We start from the raw sequence: 23,942 nt of genomic DNA, 5'->3' as shown, positions 1-23,942 counted from the left end.
AAGCAAGCAGTGGTTAATCTGAATTACTGTTTATATTCTCTAACACTAAAGAAAGGCAACGGACTCTGCGTGCTATTTGCTCAGCAGACTGAGGTTATTTACACAACTCGCCGAAATGCCCCTCTCCTCCCAAACTCTTCTTGCTTTCTTTTGCTCTAGAGCAGGAATGTATTATTTATGAGTGTTTTAACTGGGTCAATATGCATCCGAACTGGGTCATAAATCAGAGGAAACGCTGCCAAGTAATGGAGCTGCAATTAAAGCTTGCACTTTATTTTTTTGAGGCGCGTTTTGGCCCGTTTCAAAATACGGCAAAGCCAACCTTGGCTTTTAGACATCCAGCTGGGAGCGAAACGGCTCTCCTCCCCTCGCCGAAGAGAGAGAGACGCCGGGTCTAAGAAAGGACCAACGTGCTTCAGTACGGCTAGAAGGGGAAATAGCATTTCTTTGGGTCAGTTCTGCTCTGAGAGCGGCTTAAAGAGCAGGAAAGCAAGAAACCAGACCCAGCACCTTTGCCCCGCAGGTCTCTGCAGAACGGCCGCGAATAGCTCCAAGTGGAAATAACCTTTGTTTTGTTTTGTTTTGTTTTCAGCGGAGTTTTTATCAGCGTTCCCTTTTCTTCCCCTCTCCCTCTCTTTCTGACCTCTTGGAAGATGAGTAATTACAAGCACCCGGTAACTGGGCACAAAATGGTGCAGCAGGAATAGGCGAGAGGCGCGGAGCGAACTGGAGGAAAGCGAGCCCCAGCGCTCCGACCTTTCCCAAAGCAGGGACACACCGGGGAAATGTCGTTTTATATCGCATTTTGCCCTCCTTGGGTAGCCAAGTAATCTTTCACGTTCGTCATTTAAACGGCGTTCTTTATATATAGCTACTCACACATATTTATAAGCATACGCAAAGACTTACATATTTATACGTACGTACATATCTATATTTATGTAAACGACGGTATGGATATGAATTTCGGAATAGTATATGTTCTCCTAGAAGATAATTTCCACTCGTCCCCTTTTTATTCTCGCTTTCCAGATTCCCATTCAGAGAGAGAGAGAAAAAAAACCCCACCACATTTCCAAGGCTGATTTATTGTTAGAAGCCATGGCTGGCTCTTGGTTCAGCTCCTTCTCACGGCGGAGAAATAAAGAAGAGCCCCTTGGCTCATTTGGGAAGGGGAAGCTTTGCCACAGAGCTGAGCGCCCATGCAGCCTTCCGCGCACGGTAAACAAAGTACCACTAAAGCATCATAAATAAAATGGCAGCACGATCGCATAGTCATCGATTTACGGAGCGGCAGCGGCCGAACAAACACCCATAAAACAACAACCGCCGCCACCGCCGCCGCACACTCGAGCACGACCCCGACCGAGGAGCATTTCCCCCCCCCCCCCCCGCCGCCGCCCCCGCACCGTTTTCTCCGACTTCCCCAAATACGTAAATAAATAAACACACAAACACACAAATAAAATAAAATAATAAAATAAAATTAAGGGGGAAAAATCCAAACGCGGCAATAAAAGAGGCTTCCCATCTCTAGCCGATCATAAATAATGATAAGATGGCAATCGAGGGGCTGGAGCTGAGGCAGCTGGCCATCAACAGCAGTGTGGGATCTCTATGGAGAAAAATAAATAAAGCAGCAAACTCTCCCTGCTCTGCTCGCTGCGAGAGGAGAGTTGAATATTTACCGCAGCAAATTGAAACAAAGGGGGAAGCAGCCTGGCTCCGGGTGCACACACACCCGCACGCACACACACGCACTCACTCCAGCCTCTGCTACTGACCTTTGCCTCGAACAGCAATAACTCACCACATAAATGAACAATCAACGGAAATACCTTAAAATAAAATCCATCCTTTCTAACGAAGCATTTCGTCCTCTCGGCTCGACAATAACCTTTCCATAAGGAACGAAAGCTGTCAGCGAAACGGCCAGCTCTTGCGGGGACGGTGATGGGGGCAGGAGGGAAAAAAAATAATAGAAAGCAGTGCTTGCTCTGAACAGAAACTGGAAAAGCGTAATCGCAGACGGAGCCAGACCGGGTCTCCACTCCAAATGCCACAATAATGCGCTGTATTATGTGCTCACGTGGTCATACGTCAACTTAAATCCTTTTATTTGAAATAGGGAATCATTGAAGGAACAGGGTTTCTTAGCGCGAGCCTTTGCTTTTCAAAGCCTTAACCCAATATGTTAAAGAAGAGTTTTAAGCGGGGGGGGGGAAATCCAAGAGATGCAGATGACTGGCGGCGGGGAGGGGGGGTTGGTTTGATTCTTTTTCCTCCCACACCAATATTTCTTTACACAAAGCCCATTGGAAAGTAGGAGGAATTCTTATAATATGGGATTACGCTGCACTTTGATACTTAGCCTAATTAAGCGGCATTTGCTCCCCAGGCCCGCCACCCTGCTCCACGTCGCATGTCTTCTGCAACCCCCGAAGAAAGCCCAAATCTTAATACTATTATCTCCAGCCCCCTTCTAAATGGGACGATTACCAGCCTTCCCCCCCACCCCCAGCCGCCTCTACCCTGCCATTGTACACGGCTTGCTCAACTCCCACACGCTACATCAGGGCTCCTGTAGAAACTAAAAAGACCTATAATTACCTGACAAAGGCAAAAAAGAGTCTCTTCTAAGAGGCTAGTTGATTTTTGTCCTTGTAATACACTATGAAGAATACACCTTCCTTCACTGGCGTGGCTCAGAATTTTGCAAAACCTTTTGGGACCTTGCTGTTAAACCTGTGCTTACGCATTTCCTATACAGCTAGTTTGAGTGATGCACAAAATTATAGGTTTCTAACGATGGAAAAAAAAAAATGGGGAGGGGGAGCTCTCTGCCTAAAGGGGAAAAAACAATTAAGACCAAAAAAAAAGGAGCAAAGTTGTATGCGGCCCCCGAGCCAGGCAGCTTCGCCTGTATTTGAACACACCACATCTTCCCTGTAAGATGGTTTGACTTGTGCTATTGACACAATAAGCTAAACAAACAAAAGAAACCCTCAACTCGCATAACTTTTCTGGAAGGAGTGAAAGAAAATCAGATAATTCACGCTTTTAACGTGTTCCTGGTCCAGTTCTGCGACTCCAGCATTTCACATCACGATGTATATACCCTTGCCTAAATCTTTCCACCATCTCCCATGAGCTCGAAGAAAACTTTCAGCTAGCTATGTATCCCCTCTTACTGTTTCACCTGCACTTCACTGAACAGAAAGGAAGGAGTTTTCTTTTGAAAGGTGATGTTTAGTGTTATGGGCAAGCCTTACATACTCTCACTTGGATTGTAAAAGTGGGCCACTGGAATTTAAACCCATCAGTAACAGTGCATAGTAGTGGACTTTGCAGCAAAGTCAGCGTGACCTTACAACAGAGGAAGAATTTGCAATTTTTCATATGGAAGTGACTAAGCTAGTAGCAGGGTATACATATATTATCCCTCACTAAGAACTGGAGTAAAAACTCTATACGTTTGAAAACGAGGGAGCCTTAGGCACACACGACATGCCCAAGTCTGTAACTATCAGCACGACTGGTAACTCCACAGCCCTCGTACCCAACGTAAACCGAGGCTGATATTTACTCTAGATGGATTCACGGCTCTTTTAAATGTGGTGCGTTTAGATCCCATAAAAGAAACAGACAAGAGAAGTTCTTCTGCAACAATGAAACTGGAATTAATGGGGAATGGAGCAGATGTTGAAAAAAGCAGAGCAAGTCTTTCTTGGGGCTGTTGTAAAAAGTTATCGACTGCTTTGCGTCAAAAGCAGAAAGATGGCTTTAGAAGTTACAGTCCTGAGCAAATAGAAACTACAAAAGCAATAAATCACAATCATAAGTCAGCTTAAATGCCTTAACGCTAGCTATGGCTATTGGCTTCAAAACCCTGTTTCTATGAACATCTTTATTAGTATTAATGGTCAAGTTAATCCTAAAACTACTGTTTAACAATTAACTTCGTGTATGTAGTGGGGAAACTAATTAATTCTTAAGAAAAGTAACTCCTTGACGTGTGAATACCTTCCACAGGGTGTGCTTTGGGAGGGCAGAAGGGGGAGTCTGCCTAACTTTATGCTGTCCTGGATCGCAGCTGAAAATTATTCCCTTCTGCCGATTTTGGAGAAAGCTTTCTTTGCTCTAGTATCGTGATTACGAGTTTTCAAATACAAATTCAAATGATCTTGCGAGTCGCAGACGCTAGATTTCCCCCGCCACCCCATATATTGCTTTGTTCCTGTTCCTGGACATTCAACATTGTGTTTTATTACCTCGGTGATTTGGAGACCTGAAACGCGGTTTCTAGCAGAAAAACGTGGAATTTATCAGTGCGTCTGCTACTGATTTTTCTGTGCTTTATACACATGGCTTCGAGCTGAGCTGAAATTCCAGGCTCAGTAACAACAAACAGATCTGAGTTCATAACGTGCCTTCATTAAGAGAGACCCTTTGTGCCAGCTCTGGCATTAATAGCCCCTCTTAGCATTAGTGCTATTTAAAGTTACCTTCAATATAATTAGATTTAGAATTTTTACTGTCTTTCAAGTTTACTTTTATGCCAGTTGTTAAGAGGTAAGCCTATCACTCCCATGTGGAGACGAAATGGGAATCACCGTACGATATAAGTATTTATTTCCTCGCTTCCTTGCAAGATTTGAAATCTGCTGGGACGCAGAGCTGTTTACCTACATCTGTGCGTCTGATAAAGTTGGCCTTTGATAATTTCCAAGCAGATAAAAAGAACAGAGCTATCGGCTGTGCCCTTGCAGGAGAAGTTCTGCTCAGAGTCAGCTGGGTCTGCGAGTGTTGGGTCCGTTAAGGAATCCCAAGCATCTCTGCACGCAATGCTGTGAGTACCTGCCACCGGAGGAAGGTTCCTTCGTACCGTATTTTCGCTTTTAATTTCCTAACACAAGCGTGAACAGACATTTGCAGCGCCTTTTTGTAGTTAAGATTTAAGCAGCCCATTAAGCCAACACAAAGAGCCCTTGTAGTCATGTAATTTATGGCCGCTTTTAAAAGGTAGTAAAATATACTAATTGTACATCAGCGTCCAAAAATAAGCAGGTAAATCTGGCAGGAATTTGAGCTAATTCTATGTAATCCTCCCCTCTCGGCGGCCGGCATAAGAAAACGGTCACTACGAAAAGCATTACGTTTCTCCTGCCAAAGGACCAAGCACATCAAGGGCTCCAGCAACTCTGAACCACCAAACACCGACCTCCGCCCGCTGCAAAGCAGGCCAGGACAGACAAACACCCGAAACTTATCCGCTATCCATTCTGGTGCATGCACTCAGAGAAATCAGGTTTTCTACCATCCTCACGCTCACTCCACGTTTGCAGGACTGGCTGGGGAACTCCTCGAGGAGGAGGCAAACAGACAAGCCGCGATAAGCCATTCAACACCGAAACGGCTCCAACCCGCTCTCCCTCGCCTCACGCCTTTGATTTGGGAAGGAGCTAAGAAAGGACAAAGAAATTCTCAGCCTCTTTCGCTCTTCAAATGACTTTGCATCCTTCCTGTCCCCAATGCCTTTATAAGGATGGCGATCACTCAGGTCCTGTACACTTCTTTGTCTTCCCAGACACGGGCATTCACTACCCACGGAAGATGAATAGAGCCACTCCAGAAAAAAATTCCAGCTAGGTTAAATATTTATCACAACAACAACAAAATCGCATTCCAGCAGGCTTGTTCTGCATGCAGGTACTAGGCAAATGGCTTTCTTACAGCTGCCACCGGCGCAAAAGCAGCGGCCGGCAGCCCGGCCGCTCCCCGGCTCTTACCTCCTCCAGCTGCGCGGAGTTGGGCTGAAGCGCTCCCAGCTTCCACCGCCCCAGCCGAGCGGCTTCTTTTCGGGGCTCCCTGTAAACAAGCGACAAACAGTGCCTTACCGGGGAGTGCGGGGGGAGGTATTTTGCTCCTTCAGAGGCAATACACGGGTTGCCGGGCGCGCTGGGAGAGCCCCGGAGTGGGGCGGGCAGGTATGGAGAGGGCGCGGGCTCCCGGCGTGGAGCGTGGGTTCCCACCCGGGTGAAGAGCACGGGGAGCTGAGAAATAAAAGCGTGCCGTTTGGGGTTTTTTTTCCTTTTTTTTTTTTTTTTTTTTCCCGTAGACAGCTATGCCTTCTGTCTCCAAGTGTTTGGAAATATTGTCATTCCAAACTCTTGTTACATGAATGTCTGCTTTATTTTCCTCTGGGAAACCTTTGTTTAGGATCATTTAATCAAGAACAGACATTAAACACAAGTCGTGGTGTTCATCTCTGCTGAATAAAACGTGGAAAGGGTTCCAGTTTAAATGCGGGGAGTATTGTGGTTGGGCTTTTATTCAAACGGTTAGCCGGGGCCCGATCCTGCCACCACTAGTGCAATAAGAGACTAACAACTGACCTCACTGAAGCGGGATCGGGCCCAAAACATTTTTTTTTTTAGACACACTGAAAGCCATTGAAGCAGGGAAAGGGGAAAAAAAAACTGGACGGCTTCTCTTCCCCTAAAATAAACACTATTGCACAATCCAAAAAGACAATAGTCAGATTATTCGCATGCCACTTACTGAATCACGTTTACATATGAATTTGTCAGATATAATAATGTACGCCCCGTATTCATTCTCGCTAATAAAAGCCATCTAACGCATCTTAAAATTGTCAGTAAATGTAAATGTTAATAATTAAATAACACAGTTCTTGCGGAAGGGTGTCATCTGAACCTTGGAAATATTAAGTCTGTCTTGGGAGAACTTTTCGAGCAGAGACTTTGCTTTGGTAATTTAGTAGTTCCATAATTACGCTAATAATTTTAAATTTGGTGTTGAACTCCAGCCTACATAAAATCATGCAATAATAGCCTACTAAGCTGTTTATTGCCGTCTCATAAATTTGAGAGCGCTGACTGTTAAAATCTACTGGCAAACACAAAAGAAAATGGAAAGTTCAATCTGCAATCCCAGAGCCCGGGCGCTGCTGCCTGGGGTTATTCTTAGCTCTACCTTTCCCTCCACTCGGCTCCAGCGCCGGGGGAACCCCCTGGCATTTTAGGCTCAAACTCATACCTTAGCGGTTTTGATCCCTAATCAATAGTCATGTTACAAACGGCAATAACCATCGATCAAGCGTGTCGTGACTGGGTTGCCCCACTCGCGTTAAATATGGAGCGTGTATCTGAAAATGGTGCCAGCGACTTTCTGTTATTTATTTTGGAGCTATTAAGTCACGCCACCATATTTTACGCTGCCACAGTCCTTTAAGCTATGCTGCTTCTTGAAAGAGTTGCTAAGTAGCAATAAAGCACTTTACAAACGCTATGACTTTTTTTTTTTAATTTGTTGTTATCTCAAACTCTAATATTCATTGCGGCACTTTAAGTTCGTACATAAATCGTTCAGACTAATGAGTCATAGAGAAATTCGCCCATGACTTTTCCTTTGCAATGCTCACTGCCTTTCCATTGCTTTTTTGGCCCTGCATTAGGAGCCGGTGATTTATTAACGCCAGGAAAATTGAACAAAGCAGGTCCTCCTGCACTGTGGCACCCAGCCTTCCACAGTGTGAATTAGAACATTATCAAATGTGTTTGCCTCGGTAACACTTAATCACTAAAAGCCGTAACGTGACCACAAGGCAGCTAAAACAAAGATTTAACATTTCTAAATATTAAACTTGTTAAGCAAATGCTCAGCAGACAAAGCAAGCACAAACAATTAAAGTCATCAAGCTAGAAATACACACTACCTACTTACCAACACAGACCCTACTGCTTGCTTAAGAAGTTTAGAATCTTTCAAGATAAATCAGGTGGGTTTTTTTTTTAAGGGAAAAAAAAAAGAAGAGAAAGAAAAACAAACTCCAGTAATAAGGAGTTGAGTTTCACTTCTGAGAGAATCACTCCTAGTGAGGACTGACGGCCACAGATCCATTCCTGACTATCTGCATTAATTATTTAATGAGTCACGTGACCCTAAAGATTAAAATTTCAATATCTCCCCCAGAACAGACCCAACACCTTTATCTGCGAGCGCAGGGATCCTCGTACTTGGGTCCCCTAATCTCTGTTGGCTTTGACAGCTCCTCAGTTTCTAGGGAGCGCGCTTGGGCATTAATGACATGGGTTTGTCCCGCTCCGTACAGCGAGATGGGGCAGCTTTACACCCCACCACCCCAAATTAGCCGGTTGAACCCCGATCCTCATTGCCTGCAGCGGGGGGGGGGGGGTCTGAGCGCTGCTGGCAGGGGGACGGGAGCATCAGGGGCGGCATGACCCGGGCTGCCCTCCGCCGGTCAGTACTGCCTGTCCGCCGGCCCGGGCGGAGCCAGGAGGGCTGCCCGGGGCCGGGGGGAGGCGGCCGCGGAGCTTCCCCGGCCCACGCCGGCAGCCCCGACCCCACCGGCACCCTGCGTGGGCCGGGCTTGGGCGCCCACGCAGGGCCGCGCCCGAGGGGACGGCCCCGGGGCGACCCCCCCCGCACGTCGCGGCCCGGCCAGGCCGTGAGGCTCCGGACCCGGCAAGAGCCTCCGCCTCCCCGGGGCAGCGACGTGCGGGGACCCCCAGGGCCCCGCCGCCCGGCCGGCTCCGGCGGAGGTGTGGGAACGGCGGGCGGGCCCGGGGCTGCCCGGATCGGGCCCCAGCGCCGGGGAAGGGGGGGAACCGGGGGGGGCTGGAGTTTCATGGCAAGCCTGTCGGGATCTCTGCCTGTGTGAGGGCTCCCCCCACCCCTTCCTCGTTTACAAACACTGGGCAAGAAGGCCACGGGACGGCAAGCACCCTGAAGGAAAAAAAAAAATTAAAAAAAAAAGAAAGAAAGAAAAAAAAAAAAAGAAGTCCCAGCATTGGGTAAGCCTCCAATGCAGGATGGCTCTAGTTACTAAATACCACAAGGCGCTTGTCACAGCTGAGTTCACTGTGTAATAAAACACCAGGTATAGCAAGAGCTTGCAGGAGAAATGAGGAGGGGGATCTTGGAAAAGGAGCGTTTTTCTTGGTGGGTGGAGGGGAGGTGGGTACCGGGGTTAACGGTGTGGCGTTCCCTGCGGCCAGCAAATTGACTCCGAGGTGATTTGGTCTTTCTTTGAAATATTGACAAACTTCCACTTCCAGCGTTTTGGGCCGCGCTCGCCTTTGTGGCCAGAGCAGATAAATCCGTGTGTGAGAGACACCGGGAGAGCGGGAGAGAGGGAGGGGGGGAAGAGACATTTAGGTCCAAGTGCCGGATTAAAAAGAATACTGTCTTTAAAGGTCAAGGGTTTGAAGGGTCAGTCTGCTCCTCTAAAAAAAACAATTAATGGGATAGAAAATTTGTCCTCTCGGTGAACTCCCGGTTGCCTTAGCAAAGGGAGCACAATGCGAGAATTTAAACTGGACGATGTAATTTTCGCAGTTATTGTAAAGACGGGCGGTATGGGACGGGGAGCAGAGGGCTCCCAGCCCGGGAGCAGCGTCCCACTCCCAGCACAGGGGGAAGGGGAGGAAAAAGGAAAATTTACCTTAAACGACGATAATCTGCCATGGGGGTATTTTGCAGTCCGCGGTTCAATCTCCAGCAAGAGAGTGTATATTTTTTTAGCAGACAGCCAAGATGCTGTGTCTTTACACATGACCACTTTTTTTTTTTTTTTTTTTCCGGGAAAATCCTTTGCGTCTTCACAGACTTTTCCAAGAGAATGCCTTTCAGAACCGCTGTTGAATTACAAAGAAGTATTTATTGTAGGAGGTGATTAATGATTCTCGCTAAAATTGCTATTTGCAGCGTGATTTCATTTCTCTTTACAATGGGAGCAAACCAGGTTTATAGACATAGGCTACACACTAAAGAATTCCTGCATCGCCAGTTAATACGTTTCAGCCGGAATTTTGTGCGGTTGTGCTAATTTTGCCTCGAAATATATTGAGGGATTCTCAAGCTTACATGCTTGCGGGTAGTAGCTACCTCACAGCTATATTTTTTTCCCTTTATAAGGAGGCAGCTGGCAATTCAGGATTTAGTAAACGGCAATATGTGAGTGGAAGTGCGCTTTTCAGGCCTGCTCCTTGGTCAGGATTGGAGACAGCAGTGTTTGCTGAGGGTATTTACAGCTGCCACCTCTCTGATGCTGAATGTGCTCTGCCAGTGGCATGTTAACATTTTTCTCCAGGATGATCCGTGTTCCATGGCCAGGCAGGGATGCTGGCAATATTGTTGGGGCCTGGTGCTACCTCACCCAGGGGGTGATGATGCACCCGGTCCTGGCAGCCTCACTCATGCAAAGAGAAGCACTGATTCCAAAAATCCCTCTTGGATGTATTTGGGTGAGTAAGTCTTGGCCTCCAGGCCTTCCCTGGAAGCTTTACTAGCACTTGAGCTCCTTTCTAAGCCTTTTCCTACCCAGCTCAGTGCTACTCTCTGTTGTGGAAGCCCTGAGCAAGGCTCCCCGTTAGCAGCTCCTCTTTGCCTGCCCTCCTCAGCTGCCTGGAAGCAGCGAGATGTGCAGCCTGAGCTGGAACCACTTGAACCCTATTTTGCCACAGTCGTTTCTACAATCTCGATCAAATAAACCTCTTGAATTGTACCCAAATTCATGTTTCTGCCGAGGCTTTCTCAACACATTTCGAAATAGTCTTAAAAAGAAAATAAAAGGAAACAGAAACAGAAAAGGCAGCTTAGAGTAACTTTAAGTTACCGCTCATGTATTCCCCTTCAAAAGTGCTAGCCAATTGAGAAATTATAATAGGGCGAAAATGAACGAATAAATCACGACTGGCTAAAGATTTAAAGTGTTATCATGGGGAGCATGTGTGACTTCTCCTCCAGCAAAACCCGTCATGGGAGCTTATTGGCTCCCAGCAGAAGCACAGTTTCTCTGTAACGCAGCTGAAAATAGTCGTACAGACAGCGATGGAGAGCGGGCTAATTCTGCCGTAAGTCCGCTGAAGAGAATACCACTCACCTATACAATGAAGCAAGACCTTTCCTCTTCCTACAGGGCTCTTTTTACCAGCCAGGCAGTTAGGAGTCAGGACGTTTTTCACTAAATTTAAAGCAACCATTACCTTATTGACAAGATGAATCCAAGTTAAAAAGAGACATTAAACCATTTTCCATTTCTGGTGCCAGCACCAGCCAAGCACAAGGTGGATGAAACAGCACTGAGTGGACTTGTGTTTCAAGCGTTTAATTCTTTTGTACAGAATAATCTTTATTACCAGCATTTGGCACTGTTATACATTACACCAAAAATCCACAAATTGTACATGGACCCAAACGATTTAGACGGTGCCAAATATGAAGACAGCAACAGCCTTTATAGCAATATTTCTTTAAATAAATGCAATAGGGAATGTGGAGAAAAACTAATAGATCACAGCTACTGCGGGGGCTACACTTAAAACCAGTTAAGTTACCTTTGATACATAAAACATTTTCCTTTAGACAGCGTGAGGCGACATTTTTCGTAAGTCTTTAACCTCCCGTGCACGTGTTCGTTGTCTCTCCCGTGTTGGTGTATGTGCACACGTGTGTGTGCACTCTCACACACACACACGGGAATCCACGAACACGCCACGAAACAGCGCTATTCAAGTCAATGCCTTATACAAGTGTCTCACGAGGTCTTTGCTTTGTTTTAACCGTCTTTTATTTTTAAAGTGTTCTCAAAAAAAAAAAAAAAAAAAAAGAGAAAAAAGAGTCCATCTTAGGTACAGCGAATTTGTCCGTGACAGCATCCAGCCCTCTCTTTACACCGAGGGCAAGAGAGCGTTTCCATAAATAGAAAAAAAATGATGGGCATGGAACCATTATCTATACACAATGTAGACAATCGTCCGGGTTTTGGTTTAAACATGTGCCCGTTCTTGGGCACGTCTCGTCTTCCTTTCCTGCTCCTATTTTGTTTTACACAGTTGTTTGGTCCAAACGGCCAGCCTCCACCACGGGGCAGCTGGAAAACCCCAATAGATAGGTAAATATATATATATATTAAAAAAAAAAAACAGTATTTATAGCGCGGCTGCATTGGGTGTAGCCCCATCGAGCGGATGGGGGTGGCCCTGTGTCTGTGCTTTGGACTGCTGGCTCAGTGTGGACTGGTTTGAGGAGCGCATCTTTGTGTTAGGCAGTTTATGATCTTTCTTCCACTTCATGCGCCTGTTCTGGAACCAGATCTTGACCTGGCGCTCGGAGAGGCAGAGGGTGTGCGCGATCTCGATGCGTCGCCTCCTGGTCAGGTAGCGGTTGAAGTGGAACTCCTTCTCCAGCTCCAGGACCTGCTGTCTGGTGTAGGCAGTGCGAGACCTCTTGGGCTCCCCTCCGTTGTAATTGGGATTGACTGAAACGTGCACACACACGCGCGCGCACACACACACACACACACACGCGGAGGGGAAAGAAAGGGGGGGGGAAGCGATGGGACATAATCATTATATAATAACTTGACACCAGGTTCACATAAGATACATAAACGGCAAGAAAAATTGTTTCACAGCCTATCGACAGTGGGGACAATCGAGGAGCAATAAAAAATGGTGATGGGCATTTGGGTTAGAAGAAAAGCTTCAAAGACACATGGCCCAGAGCCACTGCAGGGCAATTAAATTTATGGGGGCTATAATTACTGCCCTAACAGTTTGGCGTCTCGTAAATCTTTTGATAAAGGACCCCGGATACAAAAGGTTTCTCACTTTTTTTTTTTATTAGGAAACGCGGAGGGAGCAGGAGGGGGAAAAAAAAAAGCCACACACGCAACCACCCATCCCGGCCCCGGGAGCACCCTCCCCCCTTCCCTCCTCTGCAGGCGCATCCCCACCTCCCCCTGGCAAGGGCAACTCACCCGTGCTCACATGGATCTTCTTCATCCAGGGGTAGACCACCGGCTCCTTCCCCTTCAGCCCGGGCAGGCTCTTGTCGGGCAGCAGCGGGCAGCCAGGCCCGGTGCCGGCCCCGGCGGCGGGGGCCGCTTCGCAGCGGCGCTGCAGGGCATGGCCTGGGAGCAGGGGCTGGGGCGGGCCGGGGTGGCCCTTGGCGGGCGGCGGCGGCGGCGGCGGCGGCGGCGAGGCGCCCGGGGGCGGCTGCTCGGGGCCCGGGGCGGCGCTGCCGGCGCTGCTGTAGCTGTAGGGCGCCTGGGGGTAGGAGGGTGCCTGCGCGGGGTAGAGCGCCTCGGGAGGCGGCCCCGGCGGCGGCCCCGGCGGCGCCGCAGGAGCCTGGTAGCCCGGTTCCCGGCGCGGCCGCGGGAAGTACTCGGGCAGCGCCGGGCCCGGGTGCGCGGCGTGCAGGTGCGGCGGCGGCGGCGGCGGCGGCGGGGCGTGCGGGTGCGGGTGGTGCGGGTGGTAGCCGGCGGAGCTGCCGGCGCTGCCGCTGTGCTGCGTGTACTCCTCGCAGGGAGGGAATTTGGGCTCGATGTAGTTGGAGTTTATCAAAAACGAACTCATGGTCATTAATTTGTGAAGTGCAAAAATACTAATTTTTCTCGCGTTGTCGTTTTTCTGGGCTCGGCGAGGCCCCTCCCCTTCCCCCCCTCCCTCCCCTCCCTCCCTCCCCCCCTCCCGCTGCTGTCAAGTGCTCGCCGCTGCCAAAGTTTGGGCCTCCAGCTCCCCCCCCCCTTCCCCGCCGCACTCCCCTCCCTTCCTCTCTTCCCACCCCTGGAGCGCCTACAACACACACAACACACACCCGCGCACACACACACACCCCCGCACCCCCCGCCACCCCATCACCACCTGACCACCAGCGCCAATTACCGCGCGGGGCCGCGGACCCCGGATCAGGAAATGGAAGGAGGGCGAGCGGCCGCGGGGCAGCTCCGCGCCCGCGGACCTACCGCGGGGGCCGCTGGCGGGGGCCGCTGCCGCCGCGCCCCCTCTCCAGGCGGCGGCTGCCCGCCGAGGGAGCGGCCCGCCGGGGGCTGCCGGACCCCCGCGTCCGCTCCTCACCGGTACCCCCGGCTCCTCCCGCCCGCCGACCGGGGCCGCGTCCGGCACTCGCGGTGTCAAGCGAGATACAACTAATCCAGCTCTGAGAGTCTTCCCCAACCCCTCACCCCCACCCCCCACCCCAGCACTTTTTGTTCCTACGTTCCCCCGCGGGAGAGCGTAGGAAGCGGGGCGAGGAAGCGGAGCGCAGCCCAGCTGTGCGATCCAGAGGGAGGCAGGCATTGCACAAGGCGTTGCACAATCCTTTTAAACGAGCCCATCTCCACATGCCTGGAGTGGGGGCTGCGCGCAGGCAGAGGGCGGCAGCGGCTGCCGGGCACAGGCCACCGGCAGCCCTCCGGGCTCTGCCCCCCGCGCCCCGCCGGTGCGGACCGCGGGCGGCCGGGAGCTCCGGGGCTAGCCCTTTGCGCCTTTGAAGCCGTGCTAACTGGAGGAATGGAGGCAAAAGTTAGTATGAAGGTGGCGGGAAGGCCGAGGAGAGTCCTCGAGTGGCTTGCGGGGTGTGAGGGATCCAGCGAGCCTGAAAATAACGGGGAGGAGAGGGGGAAGGGAGAGAGGGGAAGGCGGACACGACGGTATCAAATACTTCCTACCGGCGACCGCAGGGCTCACCGCGAGCATCCCTCCCCGCGGAGGAGCGGTTTCCAAACTACGAATTTAAGTCCGTCGGTTTGGTATGCCTCGTCTTGGGTTTATTTCTTGATTTTCTGTTCCACGGGAAATCGCTAGCGCCTTCGCAGAAGTAACTCGCAAACCCTAGCGTAGGAGGGAGAGGGCACTCGGGCACTTCTGCGTTGCTAAAACTGAGACTGTTAACGATATTTGCAGCTCAGAGGGAAAAGAGGCAACCGCCCTGACCTTAGGTAATTGAAATTTGATGGTTAAACTAATTACGCTCTTATTCTAAGGGGGGAAAAAAATGCTTATTGAACGTCAGCTAGTCTGGTACATTCGGAGTCAGAAGCGAACTTTTCGGATTTTTTTCCCCTCCTTTTTAGGAAAGCATATAAACACGTAGAAATGTTTACCGCACCCTTCGAGAATATAATTGCTGAGTGGGTAATCTCATCTGCTGGTGTGGGAAAATACAGCTAATATATCAAGCGTAAATACGGTACGGTTTAGATCTTGCCCCCCTAAAGATATTACATTAACAGTTACCCTGGTTTAAATTCAGATTATTGTCTTTCGCAGTTTTATAGATAATGGATACATGCAATAAAATTCTATTTGAATATATATTCTATCTAACGAGACACACATCGTATCGATTTATATTTTATACACACACACGCACGCACATTGCAGACGGCTTGTAATATGTTAGAACATTGCCAGCACTTGGGTATACTGGGGTACTTATCTAAACAATCACTCATTTCCTCCTCCTAGCGAATGTCTAATTTGTAAAGAGAGTTAAAACACATTTACTTACTCATTTCCAACAGCACATCTATGGAACTCTTTAACTGGGGTAATAGATAAGTTTTTCTATTTACTCTGCGTGAAGAGGAAATGCGGTTACACACACGCACACAGAGACAGCCGCAACTGTTCAACAGCACGCATTTGACAGGAAAGAGGAGATTGTTTTATTTATCTTTAAAAAAAAAACCACAACAGAAAAAAAAACCCAGAAAACACCAGCAACCCGTGTTGTAAAAGAATAAAGCTCCCACCTACATGACTGTAAAAAATAAAAGATTGCCAAAGTCCACCACGAGCAGAGAGTGTTTTCCCGGCGTAAAGAGGTACACGCACACATACAGACACATATGTACAAATACCTGCCGGACAGCACCAGATGAATTACACTGGCTTATGGTAAATATTATCCTCGGCATAAGTCCTGAGACACTACGGCCAGGGCAGTACAGCAGGCTGCCGTGCTCCCGAGCCACGGTGAAACACAACGAAAAGTGGTGTCTCGGTTTGTAAGCTCAGCGCTACATTGGGCGAGCTGACCGGGCTCTGTTTCGTATTATTTACTGTGATTAGATCTCAAAGTATACTTGTTTCACTGCGCCTCGTTCTACCGTGGGGCTCTGGCGCTCGGTTACAGTGAGAAGGATGCAATTTTGTGTACGACTGTAAATCTGCAAGGTGACCTGAGCTGCTCAGCTGAAGTCTGTTTTTTTCCTGTGGTTCTATTAGTCTGCGAAGATGTGCTGAGGCAGGACCTCCAAAAGGCCTGTTCCATGTCTTTGTGGTTTTGTTATCATAAACAAGAACCCAGCCAAGACCACCAAGTGTTATCTTGCACACGGCCATTTCGACATTTTACTGCAAGATTTATGGCTGTAATAAACAATCTCAGAAACCCTTTTTTTCCCCGGTACTTCCCTTTAACAAACTTGTAGCATCACCCTAAGCTTCTCAAAGAAAGGAGAGGAGAGGAGAGGAAAAAAATAGGCCAGCTCCCTTATTTTTTCTAAAAGGACTAAAGGCTCGCTTTCACTGGCGAAGGAGACTTTAATCAGTTAATAAAGGAGCGAGAGTTTCCTGGCCAAGGCTGGCCGAGGAGGAGATGGGGACCCTACCGGAATTAAGTTGAGAGGGAGAGAGTCAATTTTCATGCACCAAGAAGAGGCAACCTCATACATACCCAAAGAGGGCGGAAAGGGGGATCCCCCCTTTTTCTTGTGAAACAGGCAAGCACTCCTGTCACCCTCCACACGCGCGGCTAAAACGTAATTACCCCGAAAGAGAAAAATCATAATAACAGCAAGAATAGTAATAGCAATAATAATAATTCAAGTCAACCTTTTGCTGCGCCCGGGCATCCTCTACCGCGAGCGGTAGGAGGAGGAAGAATCGCACTAGCAGCCTGGTTTGAATTTGATTTGAACCATTTTGAATATATTTAGCCCCAGCTTTCCCCTCTTGAATGCGAGGCTGTCCCAAGTTTCAAAGTGACCGAAAAGTGACACCGTGTGCATTTTGTTTCTTATTAATCTTACACATTGACAGTCTTTGTTAAATAACAAGGCGTGCCCTTCACCAGGCGACATTTTCATATTTGTTAGACGCAGTGACCTGAAGTTCACCTCGGCCTTGGACTTAGTTTTTCTAAAAGGTCTATAACAGTGTCTTTTAGATAGCGGGGTGCTTTGCCCAGGTCACTACTTCTAAGGGGAAATGAAGAAAAAATCGCGGGAAAATGTAAACGTTATGGAATGTATCGACTGTATTCGCTCCTTTGTTCCTGGGAATGATACAGCCCCCGAGGCTGCTCCTGCCTCCGCGGGCGGGAGCGCTCCTTTCCTACGCTCGCTGCCGGGGCAATGCTCGCAGTTTTGCCCCAAGTTCAGCATTTGGTAAAAGCGGTGACTCCTCGGGCACCGGGGCCCTTCGTAACAACGGGATGGTTGGCGGGATTTGCTCGCTCTGTCCTGGCGCAGTTAAATAAACACACGTAAAATGTGACTTGTGCCCGGATTTTAAATGAATGGTCTTTTCAGCAGACCTTCCACGCCAGAGCGCGGTGTGCTGAATGCAGAGAGTGAAGGGACAGAAAGAGTTCGTCTCAGATTCTTAACTGTTCCGCTCCAGGTTGTTGCCTTTTTTTTTTTTTTTTTTTAAGGAATAACTTCAACAAGAATTCAGAAGAGTCAATATTTATTGAAGTCGCTCTTTCAACTTCTTTGAAGACATTCTTATTGATATTTTTAGTCTAAGCCAGATTGAAAATATGGAATTTGAGCCACTAATTGTTTTGTTGAGGAAGCAAATGGATTTCAGTCACCTACTCTTGAGTAAGCCAGTTATAGTAACAGCTTTCGTTCTGGGTATATCAAAGACGCATTGTTATTCTTGGAAACAATCCGCCTGCTATTCTCTAACAAAATAGATATTTGGCTACGGTTTTTAGCTTGTTATCAGGCTTCGCTCTTACACCAAATAAATACTCTGGATGTGAAAGGTTGTAGACTATCTCCAGAGAGGGCAGGCTCCCCAAACGTGCAATGCCAGGGCTCGCTACAAGCGAGCAACAGCAGCAACTTGGGAACTACGTCCACACGCCGAGCAAACACTTGCATTATATACTTTCCAGGCTTCAGCAGGAACTTTAGGCAAAATCTCCAATAATCACTTTGGCTAATCTGAAATGTAACCTCTCGCATATTTGTTCCCAAGAAATAGCGCTCGCCTGCCACGATCCAGCTGTGTCTCTGGCAAATAATTCACACGTACCAGCTACACAGAGGCCGGTGTAGGCTCCTGCCTTGGGGGTGGAAAGGCAGCAATGCATGGATGGGTGGAGGTGCGCTCTTTCTCGGACTCCCTCGTGGCCCTGTCCCCTCCTCCACACCTTTCATATCTGCTTCTTCCATCCACCCCTCATTCTCATTATTCCAGGGTGAATCCGGTTTGCAGTGATCTCCCCCAGAATGAAATTCCCTGTGCAATATTGGCCAGTTGTCCCTACAGACACGCCTAACCGAGGAGCTAAAGCTTCAACACCGAGGCAGCACTGGGAACAAAAAAAAAAAATATCCCAGCGTTGTGGGAATAACTCTCTGCGCAAAGAAATTCCACTAAACTTTTCCTTGGGGGGAGGGGGAGGCGGGTGGCTGGAGGGAGGGAAAACAAGCCTCCCTGCTCCCCACTTCGCTGGGATCTGCTGCCTCGGGTAATTCCAGAAGGCTGTGAGGACCCTCCAAATCACGGAGCAACGCGGGGCGCACAACACATCGGTAGCACAACACAGCCCCACCGCTCCGCATTTTAAAGGAGCTCCTTCGGACCAAACGTATAGCCCGTATTATCTCCAGCATGTTCTGTTTAAGCACAGTTTAGCGGTCGCTACAGAAATGAGAGCAAAAACAAAGACGCGGCTGGGATCGATACACGCGTTAATAGCTTCGCCCCTATCTTATCTCCCTGCCATTTTGCAAAGTGAGAAGGCTTAACGTTAAAGCTCTTAAAGCAGGTTATTATATAATAAACAAGGGTGAAACATTTTGCTACCTAGCTCTTGGAGGAGGCAGCATCGGCGGCTGCTGTGGGCGTAACACGCGTGTTTACCTGCCGCGGCTGAACCCGAGATATTCAGACACAAATGTGGCCGATAATTCAAGATGAAATACAACGTGTATTACTCTTGAAAAGAGGAATTTTCTATCCTTTCCTCGGTAATTGAGGTCATTCAGCCAGTAGGGTTCACCTGGAGTCCATACTGTGATACACACGTAACTCAAAGCTATTTTATCTTTTGTGCTGATAGTCAAGATCTCGGCTATAACATTGACATCAAACTCCGTCTGGGCGAATGACTAAGAGTGGTGCAAAACGTAAACTTTTGACCCTCAACTTTTTGACCTGCAGTTGTAACGCCCTTAACCACAAAGATATACAAAAGCTATGCAGCTTCTTTTAGGAGTAAGACACTCGCACTGTTTGTTTCAATAGTTCTGCCGTTTCCCCCAGCTTTCTAAGGGCTTTTTTTTTTCTTTTTCCTTCTTCTTGCTGTTGAGAAATCGGATACTTTTGCATTTTTAATTATTGCTTTTTGTTGTTGTTGTTCCCCTTTTCTTTTCTTTAATCTCGCAGCTTTGTAGAGTGCTGTTAGATCAGTTTGCACAGCCTTTCGGCAGCGTTGGAGGGAAGCCTGTTACTCAAAGGCGCTATATGGTTACAATTGCAGGTGAAATGCTGGGTAAGTTCTGGGCGTGAGGTTGGAAGGAATGTAGCGACGAGCGTTGGGGGGAAAGCTGCAGCTCTCTGCTGCGATGGTCTTAGCAATTTCTCCTTGATTTTAACATAAAGAAACAACTCTAATTGTTTGCGAAGCCTTGTCTAGGCAAACGAGTTGACTGTGAACTTGGTCTAAAGCGAGCTCTGCTGGTGATTCCTAGGGTGTGCAGATTTATCTTTTCTGCATTTACTTAACCTGGCAGTGAACTGCACGGGCTGCCATTTGTTATCCAGAGACAGACTTCACCTCAAGCAAGGACTGTTCCACAAAATTGCAATAATTACCCAATAACCTTCATAGCAAATATTATTATTGAAAAGACATTTTTGGGGGGAGGGGATATAGGAAAGATTCCTTATGCGTGCTATAAGGCAAAATCCTTGCAAATTTTACACGCTCGCTATGTCAGATTTGATATTGTTTGTCGTATAGCTACAGGAACATGTGACTGTGATGGTCCATGAGTATTTGCCTTCCAGAGAGACATTAGTGAGGATGCTTTAATTTGAAAGGGCTAATATTTTCAGAGATGAGCAGGCGGCTGTGGGAGCTGTGTTTCTGCACTCTGGCTAGCAACTCTTGCAACAAATCGGAGAGATTTTAAGGGCAGGAAAGAGAAAGAGCTAAAAAAGCAAAGCGATGCCTTAACTTGGTCAGGAGATTTACTTATGTCTGCATTTAATACGTTAAATCTGTATTTGCGGGGAGGGAAAAGGCATTGCTGCAGTATCCAGAGTTTGAAATCGAAACCTCCTGATCCGCCTCTCATGATCTGTTCCATTCAATTTCCCATGGAGCAGATTGCAAACCACTCTATTGTCACCCTTCCACAGATACACACTTATTAAATGTAAGGAAATGGCAGAATAATAATTTCCCCGTAATGTTCTGCAATTAGGGCGTTTGCAGGGTTTAGACAAGGCTGCAGAGCTGTAATTTACGGATGACTTTCCATCGGATTGTTACACTTCTGGTTTAGAGAAAGTTATGCCTTGCAAAGTCACTGCTTACACACATTAAGAGAGTTGCCTGATCTTTAATTGGCCTGACGCTTAGACGTGACACACTACACTCAAGTATTCCTTTCAAACGATTAGGTAAACTGTATTTCAATGCGCAGAACGCCACTTGCCATGCCTAAAGTAAAACAAACTCGCACGCATTAATCCCCCAAACACAGCAGAAAAAATAATGTGCGCAGATAAGACCTCTATCCTGATTCCCAGCGATTATTCTCCATGACATTTTCCCTCGGAAAACAATTAGGACCTGGGAATATTTTGGTAGAGTTCGGCAGTCTGGGGTTGTTTGAATTTCAAATTTCAAAGCGGATTAGAAAATCTTAATGCATTTCTGGATTTGAATGGCTTCAACTGTCCTGCTTAGGACAGGGCAGGGCCAGAAATATGGAGAAGTTGTCATTTCTAGCTAACTTTCTTTTGTTGTTAGAGAGTTTCTTGCAGTACGGGTGGGTTTATACGCTTGTGGGTTGGGGGATGTTTTTCTTTTCCGTAGTTCTTGGATCTCTGTGCACTGCTTTACGTGGAAAATGCTCCAGAAGCCACATTAAAAAATGTGAAAATATGTAGTAGCAAACCTTTTCGCTCTAGACAATGAAAAATTACAATCCGCGATGATATCCAGGTTCCTAAAATATTAGTCGAATGGGTGTGCATGTTTGTATATTCACCAGATAATTCAAATAACGCAGTGTTGTTGAATATTGAGTAATTGTGAATGGTTTGTGTCTAGTATCATTCCCGTTTACAAGAGAAGGATTTTCCTTGGAAAAGGACCTGTATATAAATGAAGCCCAAACTTTTAAAGGGTTTTCATGCCTTTGCCTCAAACTATAAAATTTTATGGCATATAATATAATATAATACACGCCTATCATATATAACTTTCTGCTATTCCTGTTGACGAAAATGTGACAGCTAGTGTACTATAAAATCTCCAGCTGTTTATTACGGAAATGATTTTCAAATGTGCGTTTGGATATGCACTTTTAAAGCCTTTCCCTTTTTTTTAATATAAAGTACAGGCATATGTGTTTGTTTAGTGTTCATAGGAAGGATACAGAGACACAAAGGCTTCGGACTCCATTTATCTTACACAGGGGGTTGACTCTAAATGTTAAATATTTGTAAAACTGTGAGATCTTCGAGCTGAGTCAACCTTACGTACTACTGTTTCTTTAACATTAAAGGCAAATGAATTAAAAATAGGGATCAGTTGGCAATGTGCAGACCTTGCAGAGCTACACAACAACCTTACCCTCCTGTACTCCTGTGCCTTTCTCTCATTTTTGCTCACAGTAACAGATACAGCCTAAACCACAATATTCAAACGGGATAGCACTAGCGAAATAAAACAAAGCCCATCTCCCAGCTCGCATCAAACCACCCCATTCTTTTGCAAACCCGACTTTATGACACATGAAGGAAAACAATGCAGTCTGCTGTATCCCTACTACTCCAAACCTGAGCAAAGAAAGAGATACTCACAGCTGGTTTGGAGATTTTATATATGTGTGTGTGTGTGTGTGTGTGTGTGTATTTTTTTTGGAGGCAATTCTCAAATCTCTTCCCTAGCCCCCAACTAGTCCGTCTGCACCCCCCAAGATCACTCGCCTAAGTAACAGCTCTGAGGGTAAGGATCAGGCCTTAATGCTACCAAGAGAAAGACAGAGTTCCTTTCACCCTTTCATTCAAGTCCTGGAAATTCAAAGACTAAAGTGAAATCCGGCCATAAAGTTTATTGCTGAGTAATCACACTCTAGTGAGAACAGTCCACTTAAATAAAAAGAATGTTGAAGTAAACACGCAGCTGGGGCCTACCCCACAATGGCAGCCAGCAATATAAGGCAGAGAGGGAGAGAGCAGAGCTAGGGGGATATTTACAATCTTCAATAAACCAAGCCCGTATTTCATAATTTGCAGCACTCTAATGACCTGTAGTCTCCTGTATTAATGCTACAAGTTACAGTCAATTGGTTCGCTTTAAAAAAAAAAAAGTCACAGGAACATATATATCTATACACACGTACACACCCTTTGTATACATAAATACACCAATATTAGACACACATATGCATGTGCACGGCTTTATGCAGGCATATACATCGATTTGTACATGCATGCACACACGCACATAATTTAAATATATTTATGCAGTTACATATACGATCTGGAAAAAGTTACAGCAATGTTATAAATGCACATCCCCGAAACACACTATGCGCTCGCAGATGGACCTATATACATAGCTAAAGCTTTCTGCACAACCCGATGCAGAATATAGGAATCTTAAGCGCTGCAGTACAATCTGTGCCATTTTACTACTAGCTCTGATGTGCAACATATTTCACCAATCCAAAGATTATTACCATATCAGCACGCCTCCAACTCTATCATGCCTACATAAGACACTGCCCAGATAATATCAAGCCCTATCTATTTTGTTTCTCCTTTTTTTAATTGCCTGCAGTAACTACTCTTTGCTAAACAAAACCTCTCCAAACTTGAAGAGTCTATTGGAGCAAAGGAAGTAATTATCTTCTGCGGTAGTCAAAGTGATTAAAGCTAGGCCCCAAAATCCATCTCTGCCAAAGTCGCTTATTGTGGTTTACTTTGATTTGATCGTTAAAATAGAGAGCTAGCTGCTACGAGTGAAGGGATGGGGGGGATTTGCAGCGCAACCTGGATCATTAGGGGTTGATCCTGCCTCTTGGGCTCGGTGGGACCGTCCTGAAAAGCTCCAGGCGGAGAGGAAGGGAAAGAGAAAGAGAAAGAAAGAGAGAGGCGAGAGCCAGCGAGAGCGAGCGGGAGCCTCAGCTTCCCCACTGTACAAATAAACTTTAAGGAACTTGTGCACAAAACTTACCTTTGACTTGCAAGGAGCCATTTTTCATACAGTATTGAGAACTTGTGGTTTGGATACTTCTGTCCCTAAACCTGACAATTTGAATGGCCAGGAGGCACACGTAGCCTGCAAAAGAGTCAAATGAAGTCCAGCGTCAGTGAGATTATATGTTATGTGGTATATAATGTTGGATGTCAACTCCCCAAAACCATAAAACTTACTTTAATGGCACCACGTGACTTTTTATAGCCAGTGAGCCTATCTGTCTGTGCTATGGATGATTTTACGATCTAATTCATAGACAAAACCCTATTCATTTGGCACCCAAATGTCATATAGCCGGAACTGGGGCTTATAAAGTTTACTGTTTTATAACTTTTAAGGGAAGGCATCAATGTAACCAGTGAGTAAATGTGCAAATCTTTAGTTGCTCTTAGAAGCTCAGAAGAGTTAACCATTCAAGCTCTGATGGGGTA

General features: G+C 47.1%; 2 protein-coding genes across 4 annotated transcripts in view; both read right to left on the bottom strand.

Annotated features, from left to right (window-relative positions):
- HOXA3 (homeobox A3) overlaps positions 1–23,942 on the bottom strand; it is a 45,101-nt gene that overhangs the window by 9,224 nt on the left and 11,935 nt on the right. The window contains exons 2-4 of one of the 3 annotated variants that reach the window (XM_052799436.1): positions 23,488–23,592; positions 9,488–9,680; positions 5,790–5,868 (exon numbers count right to left, since the gene is read on the bottom strand). The gene's annotated coding sequence lies outside the window, so the exon portion shown is untranslated. Of the gene's footprint in view, positions 1–1,838; positions 2,039–2,610; positions 3,009–5,789; positions 5,869–9,487; positions 9,681–23,487; positions 23,593–23,942 lie in introns of those variants that run through there. The other 2 variants (XM_052799448.1, XM_052799459.1) reach the window with 2 other exon arrangements.
- Positions 11,964–13,474, bottom strand: HOXA4 (homeobox A4). The gene is made up of 2 exons (XM_052799473.1): positions 12,806–13,474; positions 11,964–12,304 (listed from the first exon to the last, which is right to left on the bottom strand). Exons 1-2 carry the CDS (start codon positions 13,407–13,409, stop codon positions 11,976–11,978), a joined length of 933 nt encoding a protein of 310 aa, XP_052655433.1. The 5' UTR covers positions 13,410–13,474; the 3' UTR covers positions 11,964–11,975.

This window comes from Harpia harpyja, chromosome 1 (assembly GCF_026419915.1).
Source record: "Harpia harpyja isolate bHarHar1 chromosome 1, bHarHar1 primary haplotype, whole genome shotgun sequence".
In the NCBI taxonomy this organism is placed as follows: Eukaryota; Metazoa; Chordata; class Aves; order Accipitriformes; family Accipitridae; genus Harpia; species Harpia harpyja.
This window is presented reverse-complemented; position numbering and strand designations above follow the sequence as displayed.

Bases quoted from the DNA above. Each gene is read 5' to 3' on its own strand.
- HOXA4 (XM_052799473.1), bottom strand. From the start codon at position 13,409: ATGACCATGAGTTCGTTTTTGATAAACTCCAACTACATCGAGCCCAAA. The intron at 12,305-12,805 runs GTGAGTTGCCCT...TGCACGTTTCAG, and splicing joins GAAGATCCATGTGAGCACGG to TCAATCCCAATTACAACGGA.